This window comes from Blastocystis hominis (assembly GCF_000151665.1).
Source record: "Blastocystis hominis, Singapore isolate B (sub-type 7) whole genome shotgun sequence assembly, scaffold_1".
In the NCBI taxonomy this organism is placed as follows: Eukaryota; class Bigyra; order Opalinata; family Blastocystidae; genus Blastocystis; species Blastocystis hominis.
Window position 1 is genome coordinate 1,381,839 of NW_013171816.1, and position 17,491 is coordinate 1,399,329.

The 17,491-nt window shown below is 49.1% G+C and overlaps 4 protein-coding genes; all 4 read left to right on the top strand.

The window, feature by feature from the left end:
• Window positions 1-1,448: 1,448 nt before the first annotated feature.
• GSBLH_T00001083001 (uncharacterized protein) lies at window positions 1,449-2,657 on the top strand. XM_013039418.1 has 4 exons: window positions 1,449-1,875; window positions 1,905-2,162; window positions 2,194-2,392; window positions 2,423-2,657. The coding sequence occupies exons 1-4, from the start codon at window positions 1,755-1,757 to the stop codon at window positions 2,643-2,645; spliced, it is 801 nt and encodes a 266-aa protein (XP_012894872.1). The 5' UTR covers window positions 1,449-1,754; the 3' UTR covers window positions 2,646-2,657.
• Window positions 2,658-3,310: 653 nt separating this feature from the next.
• GSBLH_T00001084001 (uncharacterized protein) lies at window positions 3,311-4,282 on the top strand (the record flags this gene model as incomplete). Its single annotated transcript, XM_013039419.1, has 1 exon — window positions 3,311-4,282. One exon carries the CDS (start codon window positions 3,311-3,313, stop codon window positions 4,280-4,282), a length of 972 nt encoding a protein of 323 aa, XP_012894873.1.
• Window positions 4,283-4,352: 70 nt separating this feature from the next.
• GSBLH_T00006196001 (uncharacterized protein) lies at window positions 4,353-9,658 on the top strand (the record flags this gene model as incomplete). The annotated part of the gene is given in 6 exon segments (XM_013039420.1): window positions 4,353-4,472; window positions 4,506-4,586; window positions 4,602-4,760; window positions 4,791-7,701; window positions 7,736-9,590; window positions 9,628-9,658. The coding sequence occupies 6 exon segments, from the start codon at window positions 4,353-4,355 to the stop codon at window positions 9,656-9,658; spliced, it is 5,157 nt and encodes a 1,718-aa protein (XP_012894874.1).
• Window positions 9,659-15,287: 5,629 nt separating this feature from the next.
• On the top strand, window positions 15,288-16,955 carry GSBLH_T00001085001 (uncharacterized protein; the record flags this gene model as incomplete). The annotated part of the gene is made up of 1 exon (XM_013039421.1): window positions 15,288-16,955. The coding sequence occupies one exon, from the start codon at window positions 15,288-15,290 to the stop codon at window positions 16,953-16,955; it is 1,668 nt and encodes a 555-aa protein (XP_012894875.1).
• Between the last annotated feature and the right edge of the window lie 536 nt (window positions 16,956-17,491).

Sequence of the window (17,491 nt, forward strand, 5' to 3'; positions counted from 1 at the left end):
TCCCAGCTGTCTGTAGAGCGATTGACCATGTGTGGAATGATGCCATTGCCAAATACTGGTGGAATGGAATATTATATATGATATTTGCCAAAATAAAGAGAAGGCCTACTAGTGTAGTGGTTATCACGTTTGCTTTACACGCAAAAGGTCGTGAGTTCGAGCCTCACGTAGACCAATTTTTTGCTTTTATATTTACGTACTTTTCGAAATACTCAGTTATTTCTCTTTGTTGTTGGTGGTGGTAGTGTATGTATGTTATAAATAGGAGAAGTCATTGTTATATAACAAAGCGGGAGGTGTTATACAAACTGTTTCTTTTAGTTTTGTATAACAGTGTGTTTTTAAAAGTTGTTTTACTGCGAATATGAGATCAATCCATTTGGATGATTAAATTGTGAAAGTAATCACAAGTAGGTCGAAGTGAAACACTGCGATGGATAAGTGGATTGATATTACGATGAGAATAGGCTTAGGATTGCATTGTATTTATGTGGAATCGTTTACTGTGAGTGTGTATGTGTTATCTTGATTGAACGGAATGTTTCTTGGGGTAATTAACCTAATCCACAACAAGGTGCGATGACTCCTTTCTGGGAATAGTCGTAATATGTGAAAAATGGAGTTGATGCTGGAATAATTGGAGTCTTTGTATACTTTTGCTTTAGAATTGACTTTTTAAAAGGAAATTCTATGTAAGGATTTATCCTGTACATGCAAATGTGAATTCTAGTTGATGGAACCGATGGGTAAAAGAATGGTAAATATCGGTTATCTAATCTATATACTATATAAATATAAATATATTATAGTCTTATTGGATCATGAAGTACCAAATTATGGAGTTCTAACTATTGTGATACATGATTCATATTTGTAATGAAGATAGACTAATATATTGCTGGATGAGATATATTGAAAGCACATTCCATGATGAGTGAGAAACTCAATTCTTTGCATTTTGTATTGATATGGATTGTATACTTGAAAACTGTCTTTATTTTTAAATTTTATGAAGAATGTTCTTGATTGGATACTAGAGAGGTTCATTATTAGTGTTATCTTTAGTGTTTCGTGAATTCCAAGAAACTTAGCTATATGATTGATGGATAACGGCGATTGATAAGTCGATTCAAATTGCATGTGGGCATTTGAATATTAAGTATTATCATTTCTCTTATTTCAACACACCCTTTCTTATTATCAATTCTAACGGTTGTTGCTAAGCATCTCTAAGGGGGAAATAGGTTTTTGCTTTGGAAGTGGGTATATTCACGTGGTTTTAAGAAGATGGTAATTTGTTGAAGAGCCAGACTTGGTGCGGTTTTTCCCAGTACAATGGTTTATAATAAACAAGGCGACCGAATTCGTTTTGTTGACTTAATAGTCATTAATGTCCAATATCCGCGATTATATCATGGCTCAAAGAAAGACGTTTTTAAAGTATTTCATTTTTTTATTCGATGCAACCTGTTTCAACCTCTCCCGTAAATACACCAAATGAAGTGAATAACCAAGCAACTGGACCTATTCCCGCAGCCGCCATTCCTATGCAACCCGCTCAACCTGGCCAGCCCTTACCTCCTATGCAACCCGGACAGCCCATGCAGCCCATGCAGCCCATGCAACCTATGCAACCTATGCAGCCCATGCAGCCCATGCAGCCTGTTCAGCCTGTTCAGCCTGTTTATCCAGGACAGCCTGTTTATCCAGGACAGCCTGTTTATCAGGGCCAACCCGCCCAACCTATGGTACCTATGGTACCTGTGGGTCCTAATGGCGCTATCGATCCGAAGTTTGCACCCGTTCCGAGTCAGTATGACCCGTCAGGTCCCTCTGTAGCTGATTTCGGAAAGCATCTCGATGTTTTGAATAATTGTAGGATTGCCGTCTGATCTTAAATGTAGTTGGAGGGCTGTACATTAAACAGCGCGTTGAAGTTCTTGAGCTAGTTACTGGCTTCGAGACCGAGAATAAGTATGATGTGTTTTTGACGGGTGCGGATTGCGTGCGTGGAAGCAACCAGCAGCCCTATTTCTCTGCTCACGAGAGCTCGGACTGCCTCCAGCGCCAGTGCTGTGGCAGTATGCGTGCATTCAACATGACGATTTGCAGCCCAGACGGCCAAGTAGTTATGAAGCTGGAGCGACCGTTCAAGTGTCAAGGTCGATTTTCTAGAAGTGTTCTGAGGTGTAGTGTGCTGCTGCTTCTTCCTCCCAGAGCTGCACATCTATGATGGCGCGGATAACAAGATCGGATCGGTGCACAACCGGTTCACCTGCTGCAGCGACGAGTTTACCATCTACAACCACGAAGACATGCCCGTTATGTCAATCCATGGAGACTGCTGCCAGTGGGGAAAGTTCTGTACTTGCCCCTGCGGCCCTTGCGCGGAGTAGGGATGATGCGGGAGGATGAGATGTAGAGTCACTTTCGATATTTTAAAGGGAGAAACGCAGTCGAGTGGGTTTATTAAGAAGATCTGGTCTGGAGCGGCGGAGGAGCTGTTTACGGATGCTGATTCTTTCATCCTTCAATTTCCTCCTGATGCAACTGTGTACGACAAGATGCTTCTTCTAGGTGCGGTGTTCCTCATTGACTTTATGTTCTTTGAGAACAACCAGAATGATAGTGATACAAAAAGATAATTCTGGTTTGGAGGTGTGTTTGTTCTATACATAAGCGATTGTCAATTGGATGTGATGTAATGTGATGTGAATTTCTTATTCTTCTTCATTTGGACAAAATCGATTGAATCAAAAAAAGAATAAAAATGCAGGTCCTACCGGGGCTTGAACCCGGATCGCAGAATTCAAAGTCCTGAGTGATAACCATTACACTATAGGACCTCACATTTTGGCTTGTAGTTTATTGTATTTATGAATCTGTTTTGGGGTCAATCAATTGTTTTGCTTTTTGATTAGGTATGAGTAAGGAATGGGAAATAGTGATATCTATCATGTGGTATTTTGCTATTGCACTCCTTTGTTCAATGATTTAGTTCGTTTTTATCCATTCATCCTTTTTCGTATTGTGAAGTGTTATTTCTAGCTTATCCGTATGTATTTATCCTAGAGTATATTTGATTATCAATGGAATAAAGACAAATGAGAAACTAAAATCGGATAATCCTTCTTAATAGTTCACAAAAATCACAGCCAATAGCAATTCCTATCAGAGTGCATAAAGCAACATTTGAATCAGAATGATATACATTATTCTCTAAATACAATTCAATTCAAATACCCACTTGTCAGAATACCTCCCGATCTTCATTGTATTGTATTTTCTCTGCTCCCTTTCCTTTTACGCAATGAATCCGAAGAAGGCAAGCTCAAGACTTAGTTTTGAGCAGAAAATGAAGTATGTGAGTTTGGTATTACTGGTTTTCTTCACCAGCGCCCAGATTCTCTGCATGCGATATGCAAGAACAAGAGAAGACAGTAAGTATGATTCGAACACAGCCGTCTTGTTAGGAGAGGTGTTCAAGCTGATTATGTCGTTTTTGCTGTTGTCATCAGAGAAGGGAGGCTTGAGGAAAGCCTATGGGCAATTGGAACTGGAGAGAACGAACCATCAACGCGATGTACTGCTCCACGCCGTTCCTGCACTTCTCTATACAATTCAAAACAACTTCATGTATCTGGCAATATCAAATTTGGATGCTGCAGTATTTCAAGTGTGTTCTCAGTTAAAGCTCATTACCGCTGCAATATTCAGTGTGACTTTCCTGAAGAAGCAGATCTCGAGCTTCCAATGGCTTTCTCTGTTTATCTTGGGAGTAGGCTTAGTCTTGGTGAATATGAGATCTGGGTCGAGTGCAGATCTATCAGAAAACACGAATATGGTACTTGGTCTGTTCTCAGTGCTTGTCTTTTGCTGTACCTCTGGTTTCGCTGGAGTATTCATGGAGAAGCTATTTAAGGATAATAAGTTCTCGGTCTGGTCCCGAAACATTTGGTTGGCGCTGTTTAGTATCCTGTCGGGCGTTTTGGGTATTGTCTTCAAAGACTGGAGGTTATTAATACCCTCTAACTTCTTTAAGGGATACTCATTCTGGGCGTGGCTCGCAGTGATCCTTTTAGCGATCGGCGGTTTGATTATCGCGATGGTGCTAAAGTATGCGGATAATATAATAAAGGCTTTCGGGAACGCTGCTTCGATTGTAGTGAGCACGTTCCTCTCGGTGTTCTTGTTCGATTTTGTGATTACAAGCAATTATATTTGCGGTTGTGTTCTCGTAATCATAGCGATTGTGATGTATTCGTCTGGACAAAAGAAATAGTGTGATTGTTTGATGAAAAACACGATTCCAGTAGCTTTTCTTATAATTTTCCCGACTTTTTACCATATATATGTTTGAAGATATTGTAAGTACTCTATTATCAACTTATCTTGGTGATTATCTTGAGGGTATTTCAAGAAAGGATCTGAAGTTATCCTTGTGGAAAGGTGATGTGGAACTCAAGAATTTGGTATGGATACACGTGGTAGTTTTCACCTTATAGCGTGTAAAAACCGAAGCCTTGGATTTTCTCAATTTACCCATCCAAGTGAAGGAAGGATTCGTGGGAACACTCAAGTTAAAAGTAGGTCCTGTGTAGCATCTGAATCGACAGATTCCTTGGAAGAAGCTTAGCAAGAGCGCAACCCAGATCCAAATAGATGATGTTTTTGTGATCGCTTGTCCCAAGTCCGAGTTAAAGTATGACGAAAAGCAAGAATTAGAGAACGCGCAGAATCGAAAGAAAGAACAGCTTGCTGTAAAATTCTTTTTATAGTATCTGATGTAGGCTATTGAAGATAACGAGGTCCGCATGAATGAGGAACTATCCGCCAAAAACGACAATTCGACGATGGCTCGACTTATCGCCAAAATTATTGATAACCTTCAATTAAGCATCAACCGTGTCCACATCCGTTTTGAAGACCATTCCTCTTGTCCAGGACATGATTTCGCTGCTGGTCTAATTCTGGAAAAGCTCTATCTCTTCTCTCCAGAACAGAAAAAGAGCGGCGATCTTTTGCCAGGCGTGATGCAAAAGAAGGTGGAGCTGAGTCGTTTTGGCATCTATTGGGACTTCGACGAATCCATGCAGATCCAAACCAAAAACGCGGAATCCATCCAAAAGGAAATGACTCTTGCCTTCTCCGACGCAGCCTCCGTGCCCAGCGAGAAGCGTGGCTTGTACCCAACGCACTGGATCATCGATCCGATCTCTCTGTCTCTGCTGACCAACGCGGACATCCGCAAAGTGGAGCTTCGCAAGCCGGAAGTGTCGGTCGCGATCGCGGAAGTGTTGCAGACCCTGCAATGGTCCGAGAAAGTGAGTGAGACCAAGCGGTTAGTGGACGCGTACAAGCATGTCCGCGAAGATGAAGTGCGAGGCCGCACCGCGGAGCAGGAATGGGCGTTGATGCGCGCTCATTTGGAGGCGGAATATCCCGGAATGTACTACGACAACGCTCTGAAAGTGGCCGAGGATTTCTGCTATCGATGCTGGGACGTGTCGAATCGGCCGAACCCGATCATGGAGATCTCCGGAGATATCAATCAAGTGATGGTGCAGTTGGATCAGAAGCAGTATCGCGATATGCTCGGGTTTATCAGCTCGCTGAACACGCAGACGCTTCGAGCGCGGTATAAGCAGTTTAAGCCGCAGGAAGACGATCCGGAATCGAACCCTCGGAAGTGGTGGCAGTTTGCGATCAAGTCGGTGATGTGGGAGAACGCGAAGAAACGCGCAAATAAGGGATGGGATGACTACGTGCGATTCAAGAAGCTGCGAGCGGAATATATCGAATTGTACAAACTGAAGAGTCAGGATAAAGACTTGATGAAGAAGGATCCGAAAACGATCCAGCGATTAGAGAAGCTTGAAAGCAAGCTAAGTCTCGAGAATATTCTTCTGTTCCGGAAGATCGCGCTTCAGGAAACAGAGCACGAAGCGCAGATCAAAAAGAAGAAGGCGGCGAAGGAGCCGAAGAAAGAGAAGGGCTTTATCCGAAACCTGTTCAAAAAGAAGCAAATCGAGACGGAAGAGGACGGGATTACCGAGGAAGATCTGCAATGGGACGAGGCGAAGAAACTCCAGTTGCTCGCTGAGTTCGATATTCAGCCGAACGAAATGTCTCCGTGGGAAGGAGGACGGCCCACCGACATCCAGCTCACCGCGCAGCTCCGCATTCCCAAGATGGGAATCGTGCTGACCACACAGCATTCCTCGCTCCTGGTGTGTTCTTTGGAGCAGCTCGGCGTGCAGGTGACCAAAATGAAGAAGTACATGCAGGTGTATTCCTGCATCGAAGGTCTGCGTGTGGAGAACGGATCGCAGCAGAGCGAGAAATGGCCGTATCTCGTCTATACCGAGCAAGACGCTCTGGTTGATACCAACAGCGTGACTCGGTTCCTTCCTGAAGGGCTGTACACGCAAGAGCGCTCTCTCCCCTTCCTCCAAATGGCTGTGGAGCTTCCTTCGCTTCAGAAGGACGTGGACGTCACAGTCAAGCTGCAGACGCTTCCGCTCTGTGTCGTGGCCAACACTGCGTGCGTGATGGAACTGGCCGCATTTTTCATTCCCGAGCTCGCCAAACTCAACTTTGCGGCGCTCAGCGCGTCAGCCAGCTCGATCTACTCGCAGCTCTCCTCCAGCAACAAGCTTCGACTGAAGGCCAGCAAGGAGGTTCTTTCGCACAAGACGGTTGGGCTGGACGTGTTTATGGGCGCACTGCACATGATCATTCCCGAAGATATCCGGGAAGACGTAACGCACACGCAGTCGCTGGTGGTGCGATGCGGAGATCTCCGTGTGTTCAGCGATCCTCGGCGAGTGAGCGTGGACGAAGAGCTCTCGGAAGAGAACATTTACGATCGGATCGATGTGAGTGTGATGCGAATGAGCGTACTCATGACGAACCAACATGCGGATTGGGCGCGCACCGACGTGCAGCAGAAATTCGACTTGTGCGTGGTGGATAATTTCGATGTGCAGTGCCAGATCGGACTGAGCATTTCGCCGTCGACGGCTGAGTTCGCCACGACCCTGATTCAAGCGAATATGAATATGATCCACGTCCGACTCACGAAAACGAAATGCATTAGTCTGACTCGCTATCTCTTCTCTGTGCTCGCGAATGTCTCCGAGATTATCGCGAACAGTCACGTGGATTTCTCGGGTCTCACGGAGGAAGCCAAGATCCTGGTGAGCAACACGCTGGCCGCGGCCAATCGAAGAGAGATCGACAGCACTGCGAAGGACGAGCAGAAATCGGAAGAGCGGATCGAAAGCATTTATTCGGAAGAAGAGCAGCGATTGCTCCAGCGGAATCGGATTCTCTCGCTGAACGCTACGTTTGAGGGAGTGAACGTTCTGATCGAGGAGGTGTCGTCGGCCAATGAGCACACGAAGATCGTGGACAGCACAGTTGCGGGACTGAACGTGTGTGTGGAGACGCGAACGTACGATGTCGACGTGCGTGTGAGTCTGCACAAGATCGAAGTGCTGGACTGCATCCAAACGGCCTCGCGCCGAACGAACAAGTACCTCGTGCTCTCGCAGCCGGTCAATAAAAAGGGAGAGATCTGTCCCGAGGAAGACTCCAAACTCGTGAAAGTGAATGTGGGAATCGTGAACGAAGCGTCTCCCGACTACTCCAAAGCGGAAAGTGACGTGCGAGTGGAGTTGATCTTTGGTGTTCTGAGTGGTAGGAATCAAGGACTGGATTGGATGATGTGTAGTAATGGTGTATCGTCCCACGATTTATCATCTGCTTCGATTCATCGCCCCCATTCTCGAAGGAGAGGTTACCAAACCGACCCATGAAGTCGCTCCTGCGAAGCATCGTCGTTCTCTCAGCTCTTCTTCCTCGGTTTCCTCCGCCGCTCCCGACAGTGATCAGGTCTCGGTGTCTTCTCGCGCCGCAGAGCTCATCACAAGCAAAAGCCGCAATTTAGCGAAAGCGGAGCAGTCGAAGCCGCTCCCAGCGGACTGGGAGAAAAAGCAAGTGAAGGTTATACTGAAGCTCGGAAGTGTCAACATGCTGCTCGTCACCGATCGGGGCCTCCCTCTTCTCTACGCGAGCATCACTGGAGTCGATTTTTCATTCACCGTCTCTCCAGCATTGGTCGCCGTTGCGGGAGGTCTCGAAGACATTTCGGTTTGGGATATGAGCGAGGGATGCGGTTACCACTCTCCGATTCTGTCCATTCTTCGCACAGAGGATCAGTCGGCGTTCATCGCACTTTCGTGCACGCTGTATTCCGACGTGCGCTATCCGAGCTATCCGGGATATCCGATGGCGATTTCGGGTACGATCTGCGCGCCTTCGGTTTCGATTCGGATGCGATACATCGACGAGTTGAAGCATTACTTCCTTGCAGGACCGATCGCTGATGGCTTGGCGCTGCTGAGCAAGAAATCGAAAGAGGAAAATGAGGCGTCGTCTGCGTCGATGGTTCCAATGCCCAAACTCGAAACGATCGAAGAATCCATCGACGATGAAGAAGAAGAAGAAGATGCCAAATCGAAAACCGAGCCGACGGAGTCAACGCAAGCAAAAACGATCTCACTGAAGGACAGCATTCGAGAGTCCATTCTCCTGCTCGGCAAGAACTATTTGATTATGGACCAAAAGAAGCTGGAGGATGTCCCCTTCGAGCTTCCTCTCATCAACGTCGTGGTGAATAACTTCCAGATTTCACTCCCTGTGGCTTCGGATTCGCAGGAAATGGCTACTTTTGAAATGGGGCGTTTCAGTGTGCAGAATCAAGCATTGCATCGTTTCCCCGATTCCAATCAGGTCGATCGTTCGTCCGTGAAGTCCACACTAAACACTGTGCGCATCGCCATTACCCAAATGAAGGCTTCGACCCACATTGCTTCTGCTTCGGGTGTTTCCTCGCTGGCTCTTCTTGGAGGTATTGATCTCTCCGTCGTGGCGGTCATCGCAAATCAAGCCGAAGTGAACGCTCAGATTACCAAGATGGCCTTGACGATGAACGAGCGGCAGCTAACTCTCTTCGCTCATATTATGAATGGAAACTTCAAGGAAACTGCGGTCGTGATGGAAGACGAGATCGTTCCCAAAGAAAAAGAAAAAGAAGCCAAAAGACCATCGGTTTCTCCAACGCCATCGTCGGCAAGACGAATGCCGCGTCGAAGCAAGCGATTGAGCGGCCTGCCGGAGCTTCTAACGGTCGAGGAGGAAGCGAAGGAGGACGAAGTGGTGTTTGGGAAGTTCCTCCGCGCGCAGTTCTCGTTCGACGGCGTTTGCTTGGAGCTGCTGAGCGGAACCGAAGGCTACGACTCGCAGATTGTTGGTCAGGAAATCTACAACCAGATGGGAACGCTCAAGAACTCGATCTCCTCGATCGATATCGGCGTGATTCAGGCGTCGCTCAATCTCCGAAAGACCGAACTCTCCGCCGGTCTTTCGCTGTCGCACGTCGTGTTCACGGACACGCGCTCGACAACTTCGATCGATTCGGCCTACCGCGTACCTCTTTCGTTCGGAGCTCATTCGAAACCCGCGATTTCTGCGCTAGTCAGCGTCACCAACCGCGATATTCGCACGTTTAAGGAGTTGGAGCCGCTGTATGGAAAGGGAGAAAACGTGGTACAGGACATTCAGGCTTCGGTCGCGGTGGGCTCGATGCGTTTGATCGCCACGCCGTGGATCTTCGATATCGTGGATATTCTGCAGAACATGGTGAAGGACATCAAGATCGAAGAGTTGGAGCAGCGAAAGAGAGAAAGGGAAAGGGAAAGGGAGAAGGAGAAGGAAAGAGCGAGATTGGAGGCGGAAGGTGAAATCGAGTCAAAAGAACCGGAAGTCGAAGAGAACAACGCGCAGGAAGAGCAGGAAGCGAAGAAAGACAAACCGCCATTCGGTCCGCACATTTCTGCCGATTTGCGAATGGAAAATCCCGTTCTCTACATCATCGAAGACCCCTCGAAGGCGGACTCGTCCTCTTTCATCGTCTCGCTCGCCGTGTCGGCCAGTGCGGCCATCTCTCCTCTGCAGAACGTGGATGCTGCCGTTCGAGTCAGCGACATTCGCTGCTGCCGCTCGCACCCTTCCGATGTGGTTCTTCCGCCTCCGGGCCTGATGGACGCGCTCTCGCCGTTTGATATCAACGTGAACGTTCACTCGCTGAATAACTTCTCCGATCTGAAGGGAACGCTCATGACGAATCATGATGTGGAGTTACGAATTGGCGTTGTGGACGTGAAACTCCTCATGAACGCGTACATGAACTTGCTTCCCTTCGAAGTGAGAGAGCGAATGAAGGAGAAGAAAGAGCAGAAGCCGATCGAAAAGATGGAAAAGGAGCTGGTGGAGCCGAAGCAGGCGCGCGAGCTGCTTTTGAACTTCAAAGTGATGTTGAATTCGTTTTCGATTACGGTGGTGAATGACACGAGCGATTACGAGATTCCGATTATGATGATGAAGGTCGGAGATGTTGGAGGCGATATCGTGATGACGGAGAATGATTCGAAGATGGATTTCGGCTTCTGGATGGTGGCTGAGTATTATAATGTCCAGCTAACAGTTTGGGAGCCTGTTTTGGAAAAATGGGATTTGAAGCTGCAAGTGAATCAAGAGAAACGAGATCGCATTGTAAGTGTTTTTTTGGTGAATCATGGAATAGATTCAGCGATTGACTGCTTCTTCATCATCTGTTTCTGCTTCTGCTTCTGCTTCGAAAGAGGGATCGGCTGCGATTATGAAAGTCGTGCTGACCACACCCGAACTAATGAATCTAAACCTCTCTGCCTCGTTCATCAAAGCCGTTCTGAGTTCGGTGAACGCGCTGGTGGAGTGTAGCGATACTGCACAGAAGATTGGCGACTCGTTCTTCATCGGAGTTCGCAACAGCACGGGCGAAGTGATGACATACAACGTTCTGAATGATAACGGAGTCACGGAATTGATGCGAAAGAGAGTGAAGCGAGACGATACGGAAAAGCTGGACGACGGCATCTTTGCAGGTCTCACGAACTTGATGGTGCAGGGACAAATGAACACATTCTGGTGTGCGATTCACTCCACCTCGCCGCGTCTTCGGATCTACAGCGTGATTCCCACGGAGACGGACTTCAAGCCGCTGTTCTGCACGGACGACGTGACGATGGGCGTGGATTCGGAGGAGAAGATCTTCTATCCCGTCTGCTCGTTCGAAAACGTCGAGATGTTCGTCGGGAGTGAAGACATTCGACAGGAATGGCAGAAGGCAATTCAAGCTTCCCACTCGGCGACTCCCATCCAGATTCAGCCTCGCGTGAAGTCCATGTATTTGGACCCCTCCGCCACGCTCTCGCTGAGCTCTCATTCCTCCGTGCTGGTGACTACGCTTCCAGCTCACCCGTCCTTAACGCTGCGCTATTATCAGAAGCCATATCGAAAGCTGCAGCCGCGAACCATCCAGCTCAGTCTGGAGAACTTCGATCCGTTCGTCTGCGAAGTGGATCGAACGCTCTCTGGCTTCATCACGTTGGATAACGGAGTCACGACGCGCGATGTGTTCATCGAATCGACCATCGAAAAGGGAAGAAAGATTCTGAACTTGTGTTCTGCGGTAAGCATTCAGAACTTCTCTGGAAACGATTTGTGCTGCGGGTTCGGCGAAGAAGTGAGTTTCAGCGAAATCGCGTACGCGGAAGTCACGTCGTTGCAGCTGAAGCGGAATGAGCGGCAGTGGATGAATGTAGCGAACGCGACAGGCTTGTTCTTGGGCCAAGCCGGAGAAATGACGTGCTGCTTGAATCTGGAAGAGATCCTCACCATGAAAGGACATCGAATTGTGAACTTGGGATCGGAAGAAGCTCCCTTGTTCACCGTGCTGACGTGCCGAAAGAAGATGGTGCGGAATGTGGAAAACAAGGCGGATTATCGAGAAACCTATCTGATTACCGTGGCGGATATGGCGCGAATGGAGAACTTGCTGCCCGTTCCTCTGAACTATATGATCATTTCGAAGGAGGAAAGTCTGGTGCGGGGAGAATTGGGAGTCGGAGAGATCGGATCGCTGACGCAAACGCAGTTAGACGAGGATAGCAACTATCGAATTGCTCTGCAGCTAAAGGACGATGTGATCAATTACTCGACCTACGACTGTTCGATTTCGGTAAGCGAGCGGATGACGGAATGAAGCGTAGCTTTCCCGCAAGAGCGGAACGGTGCATATGGAGAACAAGTTCAAGTACAGATATCTGAATCTGTCGTATGTGGTGTCATGCGATGAATATCATTCCCTGTTTATTCAGGTCTACGCGGACTATTGGGCGATCAACAAGACGGGCGATCCAATCATGTAAATGGAGTCGAGAAAGAGACATTCCTTGTAGATTGCGAGACAACAAATGTCGTGACTACGTTTACGAACTTCCCTCCTATCCAGTCACGTTGAAGAATAAATCGGAAACGGTCTGTTCGAAGGAGGAGCGAATCATGCCGACACTCATCTCCGTGAAGAAGAAGGAAAAGAACGACACGATGTACATGACGCTCCCCGATTACAACAACTTCTCGGAGACTTTCAGCATCAACACAGCGGGCTTTTTCGGCACCATTGCGCTCGACTCCAAGGATAAGAAGAAGCCGCAGAAGAACTACGCGGTTTCGATTAGTCGGGCTCCCGGTATCTTCGCTCGCTCGCTCGTCGTAACGCTCTCTCCGCTCTACATCATCATGAATCAAAGCGGAATGTCCGTTTCACTCCGCCAAGTCGGGGACGACGACGACAACAACGTGATTTCGCTGGAGAATAAGGAGTACGCTCCGTTCCATTGGCCTTCTTCCAAATCGCACTCGCTGCAGCTCTTTATCAAGGGACTTGGCTATGAGTGGTCGCAGCCGTTCGAGCTGGTTCCCTCGCATTTGTCCCTGCAGATGAAGAAATGCCGAACGCTTCGAAGCGAGCACGATGTGTGGGAGAAGGAGAACACGGAGGATCCGATGGTCGCGGAATACAGCGTGGTGCAAGTGGATATCACGATGGTCAAAGCGCAGTGCTACGTGTTCATCAAGAAGATGGTTTGCTCAGAATCAATTCTTCACGCATAGGATCCCAACTACATGCCGTTCTGTATTTCGAACAACACTGCATTGGACAGCATCACGATTCGACAGGATCGTTCGTCGTTGGGCAGTGCCATCACGCTTCCTCCGCTCTCGTCGCAGCTCTGGACGTTACCGCTCGTCGACGGCCCGCAGAAGATCCACATCACCACTCAGCGAATCGGAACCGAGCTCTCCAATTCCTGCTTCGTCACGCCGTTAGCCCCGGATATCACGAAGCCCGGAAAACTGGGAACCATCCAACTCAAAGACCCACAACGAACGCTGAGCGTTTCGCTGGAGATTCAGAAATCGATGCGTGTGATCGTGATCGAAGAAGTGAACAAGAAGCAGTTCTTCTCGAAAGTGACCGAGAAGAATTTGATCCATTATCTGCTCGAGAGACGACGCGATTTGACGACGATTAACAACGAGGTGAAAGACACGCTGGAGAAATACGACACGGCAATTCAGAATTACATTCAAGAGCAAGAGAACTCAGGGTCTGGCATCCCTCCTTCCGCGTGTTTCACCTATCTCCAGGTCGTTTGCAGCTACAGCGATTCGTTCGGCGGACAGTCGATGCGAGGCCAAGTGCAAATGCGTGTGAACGGGAAGGACCTGGAGACGTCGAGCGAGCGAGGCACGGTGAATTACTACGGATTTACCGCGATTGCGAACGATATGGACAAGATGGATATGTCATTAGAACTCCACACAGATCTGCTGCGCAAAGAAGTGGGCAGCGCAGTCCTCCCGTTGGATCAGTTCAAAGAGAAGGACCGTCTCTACGATATCATTGTCCCCTTCTCTTCGAAAGACGCGGGACAGATCGGCTATGTGAATGTGCGCTTCGTGAACACGGTGGCGCAGCAGATCGCCGAGGTGGCCTTCAAGAAAGCGGAGCTCGAGCTCCAGCTGGGCCTCATCGAAACCACGCTGCAGAAACTGCATATGGAGGCGTATCTCGAGCGAACGCTGAGCAAAAAGAAATCGAAGACGTCCGGGAAATCGTCGCGCCACGTGCTTCGTGCGACGCATTCCGGCGTGTACAGTCCGCGCTCCCCTTCGAGTTCGTCGTCTTCGCAGTCGCTGCTGCCTCCAATGCTGTCGAGTCTGTCCAGATCGTCGAGTTCGTCGAGCCCGACGAGCAGTCGATCGTTCAGCATGAGCTATTCTTCGTACGGCTCGACGCTCTCGCTGGAGCAGTTGCAGTCGCTCGATAACGAAGAGATCGCGGACGATATGGAGTCGAAGATGAACTACTGCGTGTCGATCGACAAGCTCAAAACGCTGCTGGGACTCAGCACGTTGGAAGGCTGCTACATGACGCTCAAGATCGGCAGCTCCGTTCTGCGCACCGTCGTTTCCTCCGATCTCTACTCCGAAGAGCGAGGCAGTCCGCGCGAAATCCGCCTCGCCGTGAACTCGCTGAACTTCGGCTGCGGCTTCGGAAAGAACGGCAACGCGACCATCGTGAACTCGGTGGACCACAACAGTCTGGCGGAGCAGCAGGGCATTCAGGTGGGCGATGTGCTCACCGCGGTGAACGACGGCGATATCCCGCCGACCATTGAGGAGCTGGACATGCTGCTGCACTCGTGCAACGAAAACGTGCTGGACTTCTTAGCGAAGTATCCGGACACGGCGATGTGCGCGCGGTTCGGACAGCAATTGATCTTCCCGAAAGGCGTGACGGTGGGCGAAGCGATCATGACGATCAACGTGTATAAAGAATCGGACGAGAGCGAGGAGGACACGTTGCTGGTGTCTTGTGACATGCCGATCCTTCGAGAGAGCGACGTGGGACTTGATATCTATCTGGGATCGGAGTTCTCGTGCTCGCTGTCGACGAGCTGGTCGTCGTTTGATCCGGAAGAAGAGCTGATCAAGATGGACGTGTCGGTGAATCTGCGAGGAATCGGTCTGAGTATTATCAACGAGAAGCCCGAAGAGCTTCTCTATTTGAGTCTGAACAAGATGGTTCTGAACATGAGCATGTACGAGAATGGAAAGATCGAAGCGGAGACGATGCTGAACACATTCCAAGTGGATAATCAGGTGCAAATGGCTCGCTTCCCCGTTCTCTTCGGCTCTCCGTTCGACACTTCCAAGATGAATTGGCTGCACGCGGCTGTGATCATTCTCCCGCATCCCTCTGTGCTGTACATCGAGTACTGTTCCGTTCTGATTCAGGTACTTTCTATTTGGATGGATTGAGTGAATAGGAAATGAAGATTTCGGCCGATTCGAACATTCTGAACCAGCTTCTCCAGTTCATCAGCGATCTCCCACTCGATCTTCTCCAGATTTCCACCAAGGATCCGCTCGAGAAGCTGAACGACTATCCCGAATTCATCGCGTATTTCCCACCCATGGCGCTCAGATTTAGACCGCTTCTGATCCCCGACAGCACTCTCAACTCCACGTCGCTCTTCGCTGAGCAGTTGGAGCTCCAGCCGCTTCTGCTGACGCTCACGAACAAAATCGATCCTGCCTATCCGCTCACGTCCTCCGTTCTGCCCTCCATCCCGATCTTAATCCCGCTGCAAGCGCTCATCGACACGTTCGGAGCGCTTCTCGGCAACGTGGACAACGCACAGATCAAACTGAGCTCCTTCCTCACCGAGAATCTCTTCATGACGCAGAACGATCTCATCGATCGGCTCCGCATGCACTACGTCAAAGAGCTCATTCGGCAGCTCTACAAGATCATTGGCTCTTTCAACCTGCTCGGAAACCCCATCGGCCTCGCCGAGAACATCACTTCCGGCGTGAAGGCCTTCTTCTACGAGCCCATGCAGGGTCTGGTTCGCTCGCCGAAGGATTTTGCGACAGGATTGGGCCGGGGAACGAAGACGCTGCTGATGAACACGACGTTCGGCGTGATGAACACGGTGGGGAAGATCACGGGAACGGTGGCGGATGGGCTGTCGACGCTGACGATGTCGGAGGAATACAAGAACGATCGCGCGGCCGGGAAGGGCGGCATTATCTACGGCGTGAAAGAAGGCGTGACGGGCGTGTTTAAAGACACGTACAACGGAGCGAAGAAGAAGGGACTGCTCGGCGCAGCGACGGGAATGGGCAAAGGACTGCTCGGGTTTGTAGTGAAGCCGGTAGTGGGCGTCGTGGACCAGACGACGAAGGTGATCGATTCAGTGAAGGGCGTGACGCAGGTGGAGAAGACGATCTCGCGTCTGCGCAACCCGCGGTACATCTACAAAGACCACTGCATTGCGCCGTTCAACGCGTACTTAGCAGAGGGACAGATGCTGCTCGCAGCGTCGAAAACAAACTCGCAAGTGCCGACGAACGAGGAATACATGATGCACGTGATCGTCGATTCGAAAACGGCTTTGCTGATGGGCAATTCGCGGTTTGTTTGGGTGGATCGAACCACTCGCAAAGTGGGACAAGTCATCAAATACAAGCACGTGATTGGCGTTTCGAAGAGCCTCCGAAAGGTGAGTATAAGTTGTGATAACGGTGCGCGTTCGATGATCGTGATCGACGAGCGCCTGGCCGCGGTGATTCCTTCGCTGTACCACGCCATTCTGCAGAACCAAAGCCAGCGAATCACCAATTTGGTGGTTCGAATGCTCGGAATTATGAAGCAGGAGCTGGTTAGCGAGGATTGGCTGCTTGGAACGCAGGAAAAGCTCGACGAAGATCTCATGACCACCGGGCTGACGCCCGTCGTGGAGCCCGTCACGCCGATGGATCTCGCGCCGTCCTCGGTGAGCAGAGCGGTGGTGAAATCGTATCACCAAGGCGTGGAGGCGAAGAAATTGCTGATTTCGAGCGGGACGACATACACGGAGTATGAGATCGAAGTGACGTCGGAAGAGGATCGTGTGAAATGGACGATCTACCGCCGATTCCGTCAGTTTAAGTAGAGTTGAAAGGGAAAAGTAAGGCGTAGAGAGATGGACGAGTTGCTGAAGAAGGAGTTCCCGGATGAAGCGCGTCGATTAAAACTCCCCGCCAAGCAAGTGAAGCTGTTCCAGAGCAAATCGATGCTGGATAAGCGAATGGAAGAGTTGAATCACTATTTGGAATTGGTCATTGCGGATCCCAAAATGAGAGAAAGCGAGAGTGTTTCGCGATTTTTGAAGGAGAATTTTGTGAATATCGATCAGTATTGATGTGTTTGTTGGAGATCGAAAGGATTTCGAAGCGAAATCAACTGAGTGAATGGGCGTTCGTCTGTTTGTTTGTTGAGTATTGGATTTAATGTGTATCATTTCGGTGTTGAAACAAACAATGTGTTACAAAAAAGTGAATTAAAGAGTACTGAGGTCGACAATAACCGGGCAATACATTTGAGGAATTGGTTCTCTTGGATCCGGTAATCGTGGTGGTGGTGCAACAGGAGTTGGAGGAGTAGGAAGAACTGGAGGAGCTGGAAGAACTGGAAGAACTGGAATAACTG

Coding starts and splice junctions, on each gene's coding strand:
- GSBLH_T00001083001 (XM_013039418.1), top strand. CDS start 1,755: ATGGTACCTGTGGGTCCTAATGGCGCTATCGATCCGAAGTTTGCACCC. Junction 1,876..1,904: donor TCTCGATGTTTTGAATAATT/GTAGGATTGCCG, acceptor TCTTAAATGTAG/TTGGAGGGCTGTACATTAAA. Junction 2,163..2,193: donor GCGACCGTTCAAGTGTCAAG/GTCGATTTTCTA, acceptor TCTGAGGTGTAG/TGTGCTGCTGCTTCTTCCTC.